Below are 17,567 nucleotides of genomic sequence, written 5' to 3'. Positions count from 1 at the left end.
CGGTTTAGCCCAGACTCCTCCAAGCCAAGAATTACGCCAAGTTTTCTGCTGCAATAGGTTAATCCACTTTTGGATATCAATTCCAACACGAGCTGTGTCATAGCACCTTTGTTCATCTCTGTACCAGCGCCTCCCAACCTATCAATCTGGCAATATTTCCTCTACGTACACATAACCTTTGTGCCCACAGCCTTGCTCACTTGAACTGCATTTGGTTTCCCTTATGATTTACACGTGCTAACATCTAGCTGCTGCAGGTATTGGGCAGAGGCCAGCTTTCTTGTTAGGAAATGCTCTCACTTCAGCACCAAACTGCAGACAACACTTTTCAATGGAATGCAAGATGTACCAGGATTTTTTGGCAATGAAAATTTCATGGCACTTAAGCTAGAGGACTGTTCAAAGTTTGAGACTAAACCTTGCCATGAAATGTTGCAATGCTGTTGAGCAATGCTTAAGATATTGGCACCCTCCCAACTGTTAGGAAAGCTACTATGAACCAACTGTTCATCTGCACCTATGTAGCATCTTTCAAAAGATTTTACTACCAGTGCTATTTCTGTGGAAGGTAGAAGGCAGCATAAGAGGTCATCGCCAGTTCTTTAGTAAAGAAGAGTCACCTGACCTATGTTTTAGAGCAATTCAACCAGCTTTCTTTGGAAGTGCAGTCCCCACCCATAAAAATACTACATGCAAGTAAGTACAAGAGCAGCTGCACTACAGCACACTGCTACAACTGAAGTTGTGTTGCTAATTTTTAGTGGGGCACCAAACTGCAGGCTCCCCATAAACATTCCATATGCAGTGAAGAAAAGCAAACCCCTAGTGTGCCACACTACAGCAAAGGATGACTCACACCCTCTAGCCTGAGCTCTTCTCAGTTAAGACTATGCTTTCATGCTCCACAAGCTCACAACTACTTTTATCCATCTCCCCACTCAAGCACTACTGTTCTGCAGTACAGCCTGCTGCACAAAAAGCATGATGCAACTTACTTGAGAGGATACATCCTTAGAGCAACATCCATCCCAGGGCAGTAGGAGAGGAAGGCAGCCAGAGCAGTCTCCTCAAAGAGACCAAATATTAAGATCTTGTTCCTAGTAGAAACAGGAAAGCAGTCAGGGACAAAGTACTTTCATAGGTGGCATCCTAAAAACCACCTAGTTGCTACATGGTAGTGAATGGAAACAGACATTCTGGTCTAGCCCAGAAGTCCATCAGGTGGGGACTATCAGGCGATCCAAGCTGATGACACAGTTGTCACAAGGGTCTTATGTCTGTAGACAGAGATATTCCAGTTCACAGCTAAGTCAAACAGCAATTGCTTTCATCACAAGTTCAGGAGGCAGCTGGGGTTCATGCCACCAGATCTCTTGATACATCAGCTGCTCTGCTGCTGCACAAGGGTGTGTGCTGCAGTGTGTCACCGACTTTGAGGTGAGCTACCTCCCACAGGCAATGCCAGCAGAAGTCATCATTTCACTTTATCTCAGCCTGATGATTGTAGCAGACACTACAAGAAAGAGCACCCAGTCCCTCTTTTATCCAGGCACCAGATTGTTCAAGGCTTATGCCAAGATGCCCAGACACTGCTGGGACAAAGAATTAGAATACCATGTACTAAAGAATACATGGTGTCCAATTCTAAATCCTCCATGGACAGCCAGACTTACTTCATCCCCTGCTGGAAGACAGAGTTTCTTCGGGTTTTACAAATGATCAAGTCTGCCCACTGCACAACCACAATGCTGACAAAGAAGGCTGTATGGCAAGTGAACTCCACTATTTTCCTTTGTTCATAGGTCTAGGAAGCAAAGCAGAGAGCATTTGTTCAGACATGCTGCCTTTGCTCTCTGGTGCTCACACAAAGTTCAGCAAGCATTAGTATTCTGGCTGGCAGTCTCTAAGCTGTGCCTCAAAACTTACCCATTGCTGCCCATAGCTGTCTTCCACATCATTAATCCATCGGTCATCCCACTGAACTCTGATCCCTAACAAGCCAGAAGGCCAGAACCCATTCTCTGCCATGATTACAAAATAGGTGAAGAAACCTCCAAGGGCCTGGATCATACCTAAAGAGATAAGAAAGGATGATAAAACTGATGAAGCTACTTAACAGAAAGCAGTTTGCAGGAGATCCCAACTACCTAAAAAAATTACTCCTTGTGGAGTTCAGTCTCCCAAGCAGCAGCTGTAGAAACTGTAGAAACAGTTTACACTAACATCAAACTCAGCTGCAACCCTTTGCTGAGCAGCTTCTGCTCCCAACTTTGTACAGAGTTACTTCTGTTCTGCCCTGTGCTGTGATGGCATGGTACTCAAGGACACAAGATAAAACTCCCTTTGTATTTTCATTAAGCCTTGCCCACCCCCAACCCTTGCAAAATACAGTATAGAAGGTTCCCAAGGTCTGCTGCAATTAAGCATGAGCTCCTGTCTTGTGAACTGGGCACGTCTCTGTAGCTGCCTTTAATCAAGGCTCCTAATACTGTGTGTTTAGGGATATGCTGGAGAGAATCCTTTACTTCTAATTAAACTAACAATGGGATCTATGTTCTTGCTGAACAAGTCTGAACCAGAGGAGAGCTGGTTGTCAGCCAGTTCCTTTACAGTGCTATGCAATTAAACAAAATTACTGTGAAAGCAATTCAATGGATCAAGCTGCACAAGCCACCGCTATGTGCCACAGGGGCAGAATCATGGCAAATTCTTAACAGCCTGAGGTTCTGGTTTACACATCCCAAACCTCAACCCTACCAAAATAAGCAGAACAGTCACTGACTCAGGATGGTGTATAACCCCCGCTTACCACGGAGTTCAAATCGGTGCCAGAGAAAACAGACCAGCTTACCAATCTGCCCATAGGCCATGCTGATCAGCCGTTCATTCACCAGCTTGTCTGTTTTAGGATTTCTGGGCTGCCTCTTCATGATGTCACTCTCTGCTTGCTCATATGCCAGGGAGATAGCAGGGACCTTTGGAGATGGCAGGACCACTGTTAGAACAGTTTCAATTTTCCACTGTATATAGCCTTCCCTGACCCATGTTTTCAGCCTGAGAAACAGCACTGCCCAAATGCCCTAGCTGTAGTATTTAGGAATGACCTTACCCCCTTCCCATCCCCAGTTTGTGCTTAATGGAACTAAAGGATCCTCGGACTGAGAGCCACAAGACAGGGAGTGTGGACTGAGGGATTATCAAATGGTCACTTATTTTAAGTCTGAACACTACAGAAAGTTATGTTTAAGCATTTTCCTTCCACCTGTCCTTTCTTTAGGGTACCTAGGAACACCCACATTTCTTCTTGAGACAAAAAAGAACATTCACCATGTCAGTGCCCAAGTCAATGCAGAGGATGGTGACTGTTCCCAGTGGAAGGGGTATGTTCGCAATGATGAAGATCAGGAACGGGGTGATTTCAGGGATGTTACTGGTCAAGGTGTAAGCAATAGACTTCTTCAGGTTATCAAAGATCAGACGCCCTGGGGCAAGGAAGAGAGAACAACATAACTCTCAGCAGCAGAAGGCAGCTAAGTAGCTCATAGGCAGCTTCAGTGGTAACACTGAAAGGCAAAAAGCTAGTGCAGCAAATGGAGTTCTCTTGCACGTAAGGGTGAGACTGCATGCTCCACAGCATCACCCACACAGAGTAATATTTTTGCTCACAGTAATCAGGGTTCACTGCATACAGCACTAGGATACGAAGTCCTAGAGAGCCCCTGGAAGTATACTCCGTCTTGCTCCTGTTTGAGAGTCATTGCTCCATCAGAGAGGAAAATGTGTCAGATTTAGCTGGCAAGGATGACTGTAGGGTCACTGTTAGGCAAAAGGACAAAGTAGCTTTTGTTACTCAGCTGCTTCCTACTGTTACCCATCCCAAAGAGTAACTGTGGTCCCAGGGAAAGGGAGAAGACTTTGAAGGGAGGAGGAAAGTGTTTTCAAGGAGAGCAGCACTTGTCACGGATACAAGCTCAAATAAAGGAGAGCTCTCCAGAGGTCTCTATTTCAGAGGGACTCAGTAAGTAACATTGCTCAAGTATGCCACTTTGCCACCACTGTGCACAAGTTGTCAGCTCACCTTCTTCAACCCCTGTGACAATGGAGGCAAAGTTATCATCCAGCAGAATCATGTCAGCTGCCTGCTTGGAGACATCTGAGCCAGCAATACCCATAGCAACACCAATGTCAGCCTTCTTCAGGGCTGGGGAATCATTCACACCATCACCTGTGACTGCTACAATGGCACCCTAGTCACAAAGAGAGAGATAGAAAAGACTTAAATCATCATGCCCATGTTCTGGGCAGAAAAGCTTCCTCCTATCTTTCATGAGATAAAGCATAAAAATCTATTTCACTTTGCTGTAAAGAAACCTCAGTTTCTCCTTGTCCTCCCCCTCACCCTTTTCCCCGTTCTGATCAGGCTTATCAGAGAATTATGCTGCTCTCTCCAAAGGAGATGTTGGACAATCTATAAATATTGAATCATCTTCTCCCAAGCAGCTCCAGAACATCTAGGAATCAAGTGTGTTAACAACTATCCTAGGATCAGAAGAAAGCCTCAGTACAAACTGAAGACGTTTTCCTGCAAGACCCTTGTATTTACGTATTGTAGCGCAGCTTGACATCAGCAGTTGAAGGCTGCTGACAGACTGAGATCTAATCTGGCCCTTTACCTGAGGGCACAGAAAAGACTAAGCCCTGCCACTTCAGAAGGCAGCACTGCTTGGTAGTTTATATATAAACTCCCCCATATACATATATATATTTATATGTATATGTCTGGGGATTTCTCTGATATGAAATCCTTGGACTCCCTCTTTTTACCTGTCGCTGACAGCCTTCCACAATTATAAGCTTCTGCTGAGGAGATGTCCTGGCAAAGACAATTTCTGTGTGATGCATCAGGATGTCATCCAGTTGCTCACTAGTCATATCCTTCAAATCTGAGCCATGAACAACACAAGCTTTAGCATCCCTGTAATCAAGAAACAGTATGTTTTACTTCACAAGCTAAAAAAAGTTTCTCATTACTTGTAACCAGGACAGCCCCATAAACTATGGCTCTTCAGTGCTTTAGGGAAAAACCAACTCCTGCTGTGACTGAATACTCTTGAGTATTTAGGCATCCTCTGCACAGAAGCTTGATGCTCCAAGTTTAAAAGATAGATGGGGAACACAAAGAAAAAGACAAGATGACAGCACCCAGCAGCAGACAAAAAGCCCCATGGAGCAGACTAATTCTTTCTACAGCTTTTTAAAAATGCATCAAGGCAAAGACTAGTTGTTTCCCCAGCTCTTGGACTCTCTGCAAGAAAGGAGCCCCTGGTTCAGGCAGTTAGCTTCCAATGTCATAAGAGATGCTGTGGTCTTCTGCAGGCAACCCTTTTTGCACAGACTGATGATCTACAGATGGCTCTTCACAGGGAGAGCTCACACTATGCCAATTCAGACTATTTCACACTCTTTAGCAACAAAAGCATGCAGTGTTATATTTAGAATGGTTTGGTACCCTGCATGCTACAGCAAAATAACACCCCTCTAACTCAGCATACCATCTCTTATAGGTCTAGGACACTATCCACACGGCTCATGACATCACCCAGTTTAGACAGGGAAATTCCTTCCCCACCCTTACAGCCAGCTGCTGACCTGCTCAGTCACACAGCCCAGTGATCCCCAGCCTGCATGGCTATGTTGTGAAGTTACCCTCAAAAAAATTCAGCCACAATACTTGTCTTCCCCAAGCAATTTCATTCCACAGGGTGTCTCTATTCACAGTTCATAAGCTACATGGCTAACCTCCAGCCCAAACACAGGCTGGGTCAAGCTGAGCAATACAGACAGCCCAGCCATTCTGCAAACAGCCCGCTTATGCCAAAGCACATTTTCTGAGGATGCCTCAGTTCTGCACTAGGCTATGAAGGCAAACATTAACCCTTAAAAGGAAGGAATTCCATTTTCACATTTATTCTGCTTGTAGCTACTGACTAGTGTCAATTCCTCTACTCAGGCCAAGTACTGCTCCCTTTGCTCACCTGCAATCAGACCCAGAAGAGAGCTTGAGAGCAAGAGGGCCAGAACTGGGCTTTGAGTGATCAAATTTATAGATGGTATTTCAGATCTTTTCTCTAAAGAGTATAAAACAGTTAAACAGAGTTTACTTTCAGTAGCCCATTCAGTCTGGATTGTGACTAACACACTAGGCATTTACTTTTTACCAGTTTTCCCACAAACCTGTACGTTATCGTACTAAATAAGCTTGACTAAGTATATGTTTGGGGAAAACTAGACCTAGCTTCTATTTAAAGATCTGGAATCAGAGGTACACTGTTTCCTGCTCTGCAGCAGCATTGCTCAAAACAGTCCCCAAACAGCTACCCCACCCCCCCCGCGCCATACCACTTTAGATACTTTTTCCTGCCTGCTACATTGGGCCAATTCATGGTGCTTGTGCAATGACATGAACCAGGCAGGGCAAATGCTCAGCTCAGGGGGAAAAATTAGCCCCTGAAAGACTCCACCCAGCCAGCTGTTTCTTTCCCCCTGTGCAGGGACAGGCCATCAGGACAGGCCGCTACAGGGCAGAGAAGGGACAGAAGAAACTGCCCGAGTTTTCTGTATAGGGCTTACTCCTAACTACTCCCCATGCACCAGAGACATGCATATTCAAGACAGTCTTGTGCATTCTTCGCATAACTCATGATACACATCGAAGAGCCACAACAGGCTAGGCTAAGAAGATGCCAAGCTTGTCATCTCTAAGGAGAGATGCTGAGTTATTATCCAAGGCAAGGAGAGAGGCAAATGCTTAATTCTTTGAACAGCTCTGGCCTTCCCCACCAGTCAGTACCTAGGGTTGACCTGGCTGACAGGAATGTTGAGTCGAGCAGCAATATCTTCTACTGTTTCATTGCCCTCAGAGATGATGCCGACACCCTTGGCAATGGCTTTGGCTGTGATCGGATGGTCTCCAGTAACCATGATAACCTGAAATGCAAACAGACTGCCATGAAAGCCTCGCTTGTGGAGCAGAGAAACACTGCCCAAAAGGCAGGGTCTCTCGAGACTGGAAAGGCCACGTGGCTATTGTTCCACTAGTGAGCCCTGGCACAGGGCAAGCCTGAGGTACAGGACAGTAATCTGTTACCAGTATGCAAGGGATTGAGGTGACTGGAAGAGAAAGAAGATTGTTAATTCTAAGGCAATAGATCCAGTTCCGCTTCCAGCCTGTGCTTCACTCTCTCATCTGACTTAGTACTGTGTGACATGTGGAACACACCTGAGCGAGATCCCATGCTTTGGGACACCATGCCATCAGCACCTGCCAGTGTCCTAGCAGTTTGGAGTCTAACTCATTTTTAGGTCCATTAACGTACAGTCACTTCAACTCGGAAATGAAGCCTGAACTAGTACTAGTTAAATCCTGATCAATACTTTTCTCACTCACGTTACAGCAACACAGAGTTTAAGGGAAGCCCTCTACATCCACAGGTACCGAGCAAGGTGATTTTCAACTCAGAAATAAACTACCTTGATCCCAGCGCTTCTGCATTTGCCAACAGCATCTGGCACAGCAGCACGAGGAGGGTCAATCATAGACATCAGTCCTACAAAGCAGAGTTTGTCTACAGGAAAGTTCATGTCGTCTGTATCAAATTGGAAGCCTTCAGGGAACTGATCGTCAGGCAGAGCCAAGTGACAGAATCCTGTAACACATCAAACCCATGTTTACTCTGTTCCTGCATATCAGGAGGCAGAGAGCGCGAATGCTTATTGCTTCTGCAAACAGCTACGCAAGAATAACAGGGCAGCATCAGAGGTTTGGCCAGGGCTATTGAGGCAGGAGTCACACTCATATTCAATAGCTGTTAGACAGAGCTTGGTTCACATGCAGCAGAGCAAATCTAATACCATGTGGCCCCATGGAGACTGAAGGTCCCAAATGCTTTCCTTCATTTTCACCTAGGCGACCCAGCCACTGGGCAAGACAAGACCCTGCAGGCTGCCTTTTAGATTAAAGGCAGGACTGTTCCTGTATGAATTGCTGAAGTAACCTTGACCCAACACTATGGTTACACCGTAGGAACAGAGTACAACCCTCCACTTAATCTGTGTGGACTCTGCACTGGAACATGAGGGACAAATCTTTTTCCAATTTATTAAAGCTGCTTTTCCTTACCTAACACTCTCTCCCCAAGGCCTCCCAACTCAAGGTAGGCATTCTGAAAAGCATCTTTCATTTCCTCATCCAGTGGTTGCTCTTTGCCATGAATAAGAATGGTGCCGCAGCGATCCAAGATCCTCTCTGGAGCTCCCTTCATCACCAGCAAGTAACGGGATTCTGATGGATTTGCATTTTTGTGGATAGACAGCTAGGGTGGAAGAAATGAAATTGTTTTAGACACATACTGTGAAGGTCACAAGTAATCACCTTCATTTAGTGTTTTGTGACTACAGTAGCTCAGGACAGTTTGTGATATTCTGCTCTAGTTTTCATTCACCCGCACTTTAAACAAGCTCACAAACTAAGGAATTATCATGTACTCTAACATCAACATGTAACTACAAATGATGCAATGGCCTATTTTGTATCCAAGTTCCACTTCTTAAGGTGACTTCCCAGCAGTTCATTCCTATTCCCAAATTTGAGTTCTTCCACTCTCCGTGCACTACTGCCACACCGGTGGGAAAGCATGTCTGGTCTTTTCTCAGCAGCTGACACTTTAGAGTCAAGGCAGCTCCAGCAGCAGTTACACAGTGTAACCAAGTATGGTCCATTAACCTAAATCCATAGTCTTGAGCAGTCTACAAGCAAGCAATGGCTAGACAAGATTTTGGTGCCAGAATAAGTTTTGAGGCACAACTTAAGTACTTCACACAGCAGCTCTCCCTCAAGAGGGCACATGCTTACCTGGTACTTGTTGGTAGAGTTAAATGGTATTTCCACCACTTTGGGATACCTTTCTCTCATCTCTTTGACAGAACCACAGCACAATTCAATGCATTTCAGAAGTGCAGACTCGGAGGCATCTCCCGCCACTGCTCTCTGAGGAAAGAGACAACTATCAAAGCATACATCCCAGTGTCATTCACCACACAAAAGCAGGTATTTCAAAAAACAAAACAAAAAGGTGTATTCATCTAAGCCTAGTCCCAGCTTCTACATAACATGATATGAGAGCAAAGAATAAATAATTCTTTTATCTAGTGCTGAGAAATACTGCATTTCAGAATGCCAGCCCGAGAGAGCAGCAGTCTTCTGGTGCCAAAGTCAAGAAGCGCTTTTAAAAGGCAGAGAAAGTCAGATAACCAGGTGCAGTCAGAGCAAGAAGGGTAAACTTGGAGAACTGCTCTAAGGTGCTTGCCATGAAGAACAGCAACTGTGAGATGAAGACTAATGACATGCACACAGAAACACTTGCATGTGCTCCCCCACCCCAATATAAGATCAGCTCATCAAGCCTCTGGCAGATGAGACTGAATCTGTCCATGCCTCCTCCCCTGTAAGGTTAGCACTGCTAGAGAGTGTAGATAGGGGTTCTCAGCCCTGGAGATCTCTGTGTGCTCAATGTACTGCTTGAGTTTCCTTTGCTGCAATTTAAACCAAATATTTCTTGCCCTTCTGGTCTCTTTGTCCATGAGAATTTTTTTTTTTCATTTTTGTACTGCTTTTTGATACCTAAAGACTTTTCAAAATTCCCCCCTCCTAAGTCTTCCTTAGATGGGAAGAACTCCAGCTTTTTATCTTCAGTCTAAAAAACCATGATCTGAAGTTGTAGTCAGAGGAGTGCTAGGGAAAAAAGTTTGTTCCATCATTTCTATTACCACAGCAGCAGAATACCCTTGGGAAGAAGTCTGCTAAACAACATGACTAACATTTGACAGATTACAAGCACTGTACAGTTAATTTCAGCCCTGGCTGGGTCGCAGTTCAGAAGCAGGAATCTGAATTGATGTTATGGTGGCATTTGCACCAGCGCTGAACCAGCAAAAGCTTAAAAAGCCAAGACTCAGCCAGTCAGTTCTCCCTGGCAAAGACAGTCACCCACAACTTTTGCTCCCCCGGCTCTGGTGTCTACCTCTCCCAGCTCCCAGAACCCGGTGTTTGTAGCTTTTAAGTGTACAAATGCCAGAGAGAACAATTCTTGGAACAGCCAGACATTGGGAAATGCCTAGTAAAGCTTTCTGGTCTTTCCTAGCCCTGTCTAAAGTGTCTGACCTCCCACACAGGCTGTAGGGAGCCTGCTGTGGGAAATGTGTCTTCCCAGTCTCAACTCCTCTGCCCACAGCACATCTCCCATAAGAGTGCTAGACTGCAGAAAAGATTAAGAGTGGCTGATACCTTTGCTTTGCAGGTTCCTCTGACCCACAGGACATAATCTCACTACCATTATGGGAGGGCAGTGATGGGGAACAGGACAAACATTTCTTTTAGGAACTCACCTTAAGAATTGGTACATTTTCCTGGTTGGCCTGAAACACAGCACGGTTGCAGAGACCTGCAACTCTGGACAAAGCACTCCAAGTAGCTGAGCTCTTGTCAAAGGAGGCACCTGAAAGCAGAGGAAGAATGTCAAAAAGCCCCTCACAAAAAAAAAAATCACGTAAGCCTAAAATCCCACAGGCTGAAGAGCAAGAAGCCTTTACCTCAGAAACAGGAAACACTACAGCTTAGAGCTGTTAGCACACTACATCTCTTTCAATCCTCCTCCCTTCCCAGGTACTTGATGAGCAGCTGATTATTTTAAGAGCCACGGGTGAAACAGCAACAGTGCAAGAGAACACCTCTGCTTTCAAGATTCCAGTAGCAGCTGCATCCAGCAGCAGAGGCCATGCTGATAAAGCCAAGGACTTCTGGACAGATAACATTCTTTCTGAGGGGCTTGTCTTACTTTATCCATCACGCAGGAACTGTATGAAATAGCTCTCAAAGAAAGAATGCTTAAATAAAGAAAGATACTGCTTCTCCCATACTGGCTCCTAAGTTGGCTTCAAGGGAGATGAATTGAACAGTTAACTAATAAGCTAAAGTACTTTCGATGAAGTGAAATCTTCTAGGTTTACTTCTACTCCAGCCAAGCCAACCGTTGCCAGGCCAAAACCAACTGCTTCCAAATAACGCTTTATTTATAGCTTGTTACTTTGCACCAGTGTGCAAAATAGACCAAGAACGGTAAAGCAGCTTTTTTAAGTGGTTCAGACAAGCACAATATTTTGGAGTGGTTAGGGTGCAGCAGCACCACTGTAAAAAGTTTATGCTAATAGTGTGTTGCAAGCACAACATTTCTCAAGGTAGGAAACTCCTGAATTTGGTTGTACTAAGCAGTTCTGGAGAGCGAAGTACCCTTCTCAGTTGCACAGCACACCAAGATTTCAGATTCTTTATCAGTATCTGGAAGAAACTGCCCATTGAAGACTTACAGTCACTTCACTCATTTCTACCACTCTGCAAACACAACCAGGATGTTCCAGGAAAACCCCTGTTCAAGGACAGCCATCTAGTTCAACATGGGAAATGTCCATCTATGTCCAGTCTCAAGCAACTTACTATCAGGGTCAATACCTCTGCTGTCCACACTTTCAGCAGACTTAAGATGGGGCAATTTCGTCAGATACATTTTGGCAAAAGTAATCAGGTACTCTGAAGTACGTAACGGCAAATACTTCTATGTACAGGACAAACAAACACAAAGGGGCTGAACATTCAAGAGGCTCAAATTCCAATGAAGTAATTTTGAGCAAAAGCAGCCTATATGGAGTTTAAGGACTAAACAGAACTGTGGAAAAGTGCAAAGCTTTCTATGTGTCACTTCAAGTCTTTTAATGCTCATTGTAGATCATATGTTAGAAGTCCTTGCCCTGTGAACTTCACTTGGGCTGGAGAGCTAGAAACACAGGTTTTTTCTAGGTTCTTTGAAGTACAGGTGTACAGGAAACCCCAGGAAAAGCCATTTTTTAATGAAATGTCTCAAGCACAAAGAAGTGGTCTTACCACTCTGGTTCTCTGTAGTATCAGCCTCATGAATCTGATTGTCAAACCACATGTGCGCAACCGTCATGCGATTCTGTGTCAGAGTGCCTGTTTTGTCCGAACAGATAGTGGATGTGGAGCCTAGGGTTTCCACAGCTTCCAGGTTCTTCACCAAGCAGTTCTTACGAGCCATACGCTTGGCTGTTAGTGTCAGACATACCTGACGACAAGGAAGAACATGATAGGTTAATGTGCTTGTGCACTAATACACTGCTACCCAACTCACTGTGGGCACAGAATGACAACCGGCTTACGTGCCCTGCAGTGATTCCTTAACTCCATGTTCACCCTGCCAGTGCAAAATGAACAGCAACATTTAGGTCCAACTGCTAGGTTTAAATGATGTATTTTCTTCATCACAAAAACCTCCAGAAAATTAGTCACAAGGCTTCAGTCTCCTGTTTCTCACTGTATTAGGAAGGAAATAACACTCCATGGACTAACATTTCAGTTGAAGTTGCAGTTGCCTATCATAGGAACTGTCAAAATAAGTGGAAGCGGGCCACGTATGAGAAGGCACAAAATAGCTCTGGTGATAATAGGCCTGCAGCTTACTGGTGCAGGAATTGAGCAGTCCCAAGTACCCTTTCTTACCTCATTCCAGCTCCCAACTGTTCATTCCTCAGCTCAGTTGCCACTCTGCTTCCTAAGGCTGCATGGAGGCCTCTAGCCCTGTCCACCACCACCCTCTACACAGCTGAGCACACCTAGATATTCCCACCATCTCTTTGGGAAACCAAACTTGTAAGAATCTCTGCCAGGTCCCACATCAAAAGCTGGGACTAGAGTGAAGCTTGCTGGATGCTCTGCCAGCCCATCAAGGTTGGAGGGGCTGGTGTGCATATGGGTGTAGAAACCCTGACAGTTGTAACAGGAAGGCCCCTTCTCACAACAAAAAAAGGCAAGACAAGTCCAGAACTCCTAGTCTTGCTCACTTCAGTTCTACAATGCCAAGCTGCTGTTCAGGTCTAAGTTAGGGACCCATCTTCATTAAACAAACAGCTGCAGAACACTGATTGGGCAACTAGTCTGAGTACACCAAATTTATAAAGCCTAGCCCCACACACATGCCACAGAGTACCTTCCATTACTTTAGTGTTTACCTCTGTGAATGCACACTGAGTATGAAGCAATCCACCTCCTTAAGAACCACATACATAACTCATTCAATCTTTCTTCCAGCTTCACTCACCGTGACCGTTGCAAGCAGCCCCTCAGGGACATTGGCAACAATGATCCCGATCAGGAAGATTACAGCCTCCAGCCAGGTGTACTCAAGGATGAGAGAAAGGATGAAGAAGGAGACACCCAGGAACACAGCCACTCCAGTGATGAGGTGGATAAAGTGCTCAATCTCCATGGCAATTGGAGTTTTCCCCCCTTCCAGTCCAGAAGCCAGACTGGCAATACGGCCCATCACAGTGCGATCCCCAGTGCTAATGACAATGCCACGGGCAGTGCCTAGAAGAGAGACAGGCTTTAGAAAACAAAAACCCTTCCCAAAACACCCTAAACTGAGGTTGCTCAGCCTGTCCTAGAGTTTATCTTGGGCAAAGCTTGTTAATGCAGGTAGGCATTCCAATGGCCAAAGTCAGATTTTTTTTTTTCCACTCTCTAGCAGCATGAGAAATAAATGGAGAAAAGTGCTGCACAGGATTCTTGTGTAACTGGCCAAGCTGTATGCCCTCTCCCTTCTATCCCAGGGAATCAACTGCCAATTGCAGGGAACTGGAGGAAGCAAGCCATCTTCAAGAAGTACACACGGCCAAGCTGTATGCCCTCTCCCTTCTATCCCAGGGAATCAACTGCCAATTGCAGGGAACTGGAGGAAGCCATCTTCAAGAGTACACACTGTCCTCTTCCCTCCTTTAAGGTGAGGCCCATTTTCTCTACCTGAGGCTCTTAAGATGGAGAATATCCTTCAGTTTTGCTGTGTTGGGTTTTTTTGAGGGGTGGGAAAGAGCAGGGGAGAGACTGCTGGCACAAACCTGTCAGGAGAGGACACAATAGGAGTTGGGCAGAATTCTACACCATCACTGAACAGTAACACCTTGACACCCTGTGGGTGTGGAAAAGATGCTCTGGGCTTCAACACAAAGAGTACGTACCACCATACTCAGAGCTGCAACAGGAAATTCTGCCAGAGATGTTTGAAACTCCTGCTTTCTGCAGCAGCTGTATTTCTTACAGCTCTGCCTAACCATCTTGGTTCACATTATGTTACCTGCACTTTAACACTGCTGTAATAAGGCAGTGATGGTCAAAGACACACCACATAGCTGCTTCTCTAGGAGAAGCAAGAAAGAAAAAAACAGTAGTGTTGTAGCATCATCTTTGCCCACTGTACAGTATTGCAATTGGAATGGGCAAAGCCTTTGCTGCGAACTTCCAGCCTGCTCTTGCATAGTAGGAGTAGGTTACCTGATACACTAAACTCACACAGTGTTTGCATTGCTTACCTATGCAGTTCAATCCCTAGCATTATTAATACTTCAGGGAAGTAGGAGAGTCACATACCTTCCACACAGTTGGTGGAAAAGAAGGCAATGTTCCTGGTCTCCAGCGGGTTCTCATTGGAGAAGTCTGGAGACCTGGTCTGAGGCTCTGATTCACCAGTAAGAGAGGAGTTATCCACCTACATGAAAGAACAAGCAGGCAGATGCCTTCAGCAATGAAAGCAGATAAAACACTAAGCACACCCCCCACCCTTCTCTTCCACTCCACCACCATTAACAGCATAGAAGACATTCTTTGAAACCAGACTCATTCATCATACTTCATAATGAAGTCTTCAGACAGCCTGTCACTGCTGTACCTTGCAACCATGTGCAGATATGATACGAAGGTCAGCTGGAATCCTGTCTCCTCCTTTCACCTCCACAAGATCTCCAACTACAACACCTTCAGCATTTATGCTGATCTTCTCACCGTTTCTGACTACAAGAGCTTGCTGAAAGACAGTAAAGAAACAACTTATGTCAAAAGCAACTCTTAAGAAGGGGTTCAAAAGATCTGAGTATCTTAATATAGTTGTGCTATGGTTCTACAAGGTTTGTACTTGTACTGATTATCTCCAATATGTATGTTATTTAAGTAAAATAGCCATTTTTCTTTTCTTGATATTAAAGTTGCTTGTTGCCAAGGTGACAGTAAGATAATTAGGTATGATACAGACTCCATGAAGGAATGTGAGTTTTAGTGCTTATCACACTAGTTACTGAGCTCCCCAGACTATCGAGAAAGTGTCCTACGAATGTTAATAAGCTCATGGAACTCACAGGGTGCCAGGAACAGCCTTGGCCTATTAGCCTAGTTACCTGGAGCAGAAAGAGGAAGGAGTGTCATAGACCCCTTGAAAACAAGAGCTAGTAACCCACACTAACAGCCAGGCCTTTTGCAGTTGAAGCTAATGTTTAAAACAGTTAATAACCTTAAGCAAGCTACAGCTTGGCAGATCAAGGAAATGAGGTATTCCATACCTGAGGTACCATGTTCTTGAAGGATTCCATGATCTTGGAACTTTTTGCTTCTTGGTAATAAGAGAAACAGCCAGTAATGATAACCACAGCTGCCAACACAACACCCAGGTACAGCTACAAGGAGCAGAGAAAGTGAGTCAGAGGACAGTCTGCCTGAAAGGCTTCCAGTTTGTCCAGATAAATTGCTTGGTATTTAAGTGCCCCATTACAAAACATGGAGGTACTTGCAGTTTCCATACATTTTGTATGCAAAGGTCACCCACAAGCTAGTGTTGTTAACACAACATGAAGGAAGTCGGCCATTATTTCATTATGTGGAAGCACTCCAAGACATATTAAGCTCACACACTGAATTTCCCATACTTATGGGAAAAGCTTCTGGACTGAATGCTTAGAGGAATTTAATCTGCTTTGAGCCAAACAAGCTGCTCAGCCTGCCTTTGAGGTGAAACAGACATTATTACTTACATTATCTTTGTTGGGCTCCTCCTCCATCACACTTTGTATGCCATAAGCCAGAAAACATAGAATAGCACCAATCCACAACAGGAGTGAGAATCCTCCAAAGAGCTGCCGACAGAACTTCACCCATTCAGGAGTGGTGGGTGGGGGTGTCAGGGAATTTGGGCCATCACGAGCCAAAATCTCAGCTGCACGTGCAGAAGTCAAACCCTAGAAGAGAGGTTCCTTTTATAAGCATTGTGGCAAGACTGACTGGGGAAGGTAGCTCTGAGTTTGTTCGTGTTCTACCACAGCAACAAGGAGATGCTAACAGGTAATGGAGATCCCCACAGCTGCCAGGGCTCTGCAACACGAGTGCAGGATGTGAAAGCTGAATGCCAAGAGAAGAGCTACAGGACATTGGATGCTACTTGAGGAGCCTGCAGGCCATGAGGCTACAAACACTGAAGAAGGGCAGGACAAGCAGCAGACTTTGAGCTCTTGAATAGCCCAGTGCAATCCATCCTATCAAATTATGGAACAAGTGAAAGCTGGGGGCCATAAAGATGATGACACTTTGGATTGGACTTCCAGGAAGTTCAGCTTTCAGAAGCCAAGGTCTTTGAAAGAAATATGCAAGTCTCTGCTGTCACAGAGTAAAAGCAGACTTGTTGCTATATGCAATCATGCAAAAAATGCATTAAGCAAACAAGAGCAAAGGTGCAAAACCACTGTAGTATTTCTGCTCTGGACTTTGAGGTTAGCTAGGACATTTGCACACCTCTTACTATAAAAGGGTAAAATTTTAACTGCTACTAGCCATCATTAAGTCTCTGGGCATGTGCTAGCTCACTAGATTACATCTGCAATATAACAAACATTTGCCTTTATTATAAGCTCCTTGGGAAAAAAAATTAATCCAAGAATCAACTTGACCTTGGAACAATTCAGAGGCAGATAACAATGACTTTGTTAGAAACAAAGTCACTAAAGTGTTGCAGCCAGGCTGTACAGTGCGAGGATGAACAGAAGTATTTGTAAGCTCAATAGCTCTCTCAAAGCCTGGGAAACTTAACTGCAAGAGGGGAGATTAAACAAAAAAGGAAAAAAAAACAACTCAAAACCAGACCACCCAGATCTCCCTTTGTGAAGTGCTCCGAGACAAGACTGTTCCTTTTCAGATCAGGGCAAGGAGGGAGGGAAAACAAAGTCCACCTACCCGACTCAAGTCTGTTCCATATTTACGATGAAGTTCATCGAGGCTCAGCTTGTGGTCATCCTGAAAGACAAGAAATGGTTGGAGGGGAAGAGATCACAGTCCCTGCACGCTGATCAGCAAGAGCTCAGCGGTTCCATCCCCCACCCCAGGTTTCCTATCTGTAACAATTTGGCAAGATAGAAAAAATCTAACTCATACTCTCTGTGAAGAGAATCTCAATCTCATTCCACAACTCAAAGCAGTCTCATCTTTAGCATTCGTGTGACTATTTGGGTACAACATGACACCTTTTTTAAACAAACTTTGACTGTATCTCAGTGCAGTCTTTACACCCCCAGCAGATTCTGTGAAGCCTCTGTTTTTTGGGGTTTCATATTTTTGGGGGGGATGGGGGGGT

General features: G+C 44.9%; 1 protein-coding gene across 1 annotated transcript in view; it reads right to left on the bottom strand.

The window, feature by feature from the left end:
• The window catches only part of LOC104617469 (sodium/potassium-transporting ATPase subunit alpha-1), a gene marked incomplete at its 5' end in the record, with an annotated part of 18,273 nt that extends 1,040 nt beyond the window's left edge, over nucleotides 1-17,233 (bottom strand). The window contains 19 exons of the mRNA XM_010282805.1: nucleotides 996-1,097; nucleotides 1,674-1,804; nucleotides 1,927-2,072; nucleotides 2,852-2,975; nucleotides 3,328-3,482; nucleotides 4,079-4,247; nucleotides 4,825-4,975; nucleotides 6,851-6,987; nucleotides 7,531-7,706; nucleotides 8,180-8,372; nucleotides 8,912-9,046; nucleotides 10,444-10,553; nucleotides 11,993-12,191; nucleotides 13,224-13,492; nucleotides 14,549-14,666; nucleotides 14,847-14,981; nucleotides 15,511-15,624; nucleotides 15,979-16,182; nucleotides 17,171-17,233. Of these exons, the coding sequence (XP_010281107.1) occupies nucleotides 996-1,097; nucleotides 1,674-1,804; nucleotides 1,927-2,072; nucleotides 2,852-2,975; nucleotides 3,328-3,482; nucleotides 4,079-4,247; nucleotides 4,825-4,975; nucleotides 6,851-6,987; nucleotides 7,531-7,706; nucleotides 8,180-8,372; nucleotides 8,912-9,046; nucleotides 10,444-10,553; nucleotides 11,993-12,191; nucleotides 13,224-13,492; nucleotides 14,549-14,666; nucleotides 14,847-14,981; nucleotides 15,511-15,624; nucleotides 15,979-16,182; nucleotides 17,171-17,233 (2,831 nt within the window). The remainder of the gene's footprint in view (nucleotides 1-995; nucleotides 1,098-1,673; nucleotides 1,805-1,926; nucleotides 2,073-2,851; nucleotides 2,976-3,327; nucleotides 3,483-4,078; nucleotides 4,248-4,824; nucleotides 4,976-6,850; nucleotides 6,988-7,530; nucleotides 7,707-8,179; nucleotides 8,373-8,911; nucleotides 9,047-10,443; nucleotides 10,554-11,992; nucleotides 12,192-13,223; nucleotides 13,493-14,548; nucleotides 14,667-14,846; nucleotides 14,982-15,510; nucleotides 15,625-15,978; nucleotides 16,183-17,170) is intronic.
• Nucleotides 17,234-17,567: the final 334 nt, after the last annotated feature.

This window comes from Phaethon lepturus, unplaced genomic scaffold (genome assembly GCF_000687285.1).
Source record: "Phaethon lepturus isolate BGI_N335 unplaced genomic scaffold, ASM68728v1 scaffold6850, whole genome shotgun sequence".
NCBI lineage: Eukaryota > Metazoa > Chordata > Aves > Phaethontiformes > Phaethontidae > Phaethon > Phaethon lepturus.
Note: the sequence above shows the minus strand (reverse complement) of the source record. Positions and strands in the feature narration are given on the sequence as shown.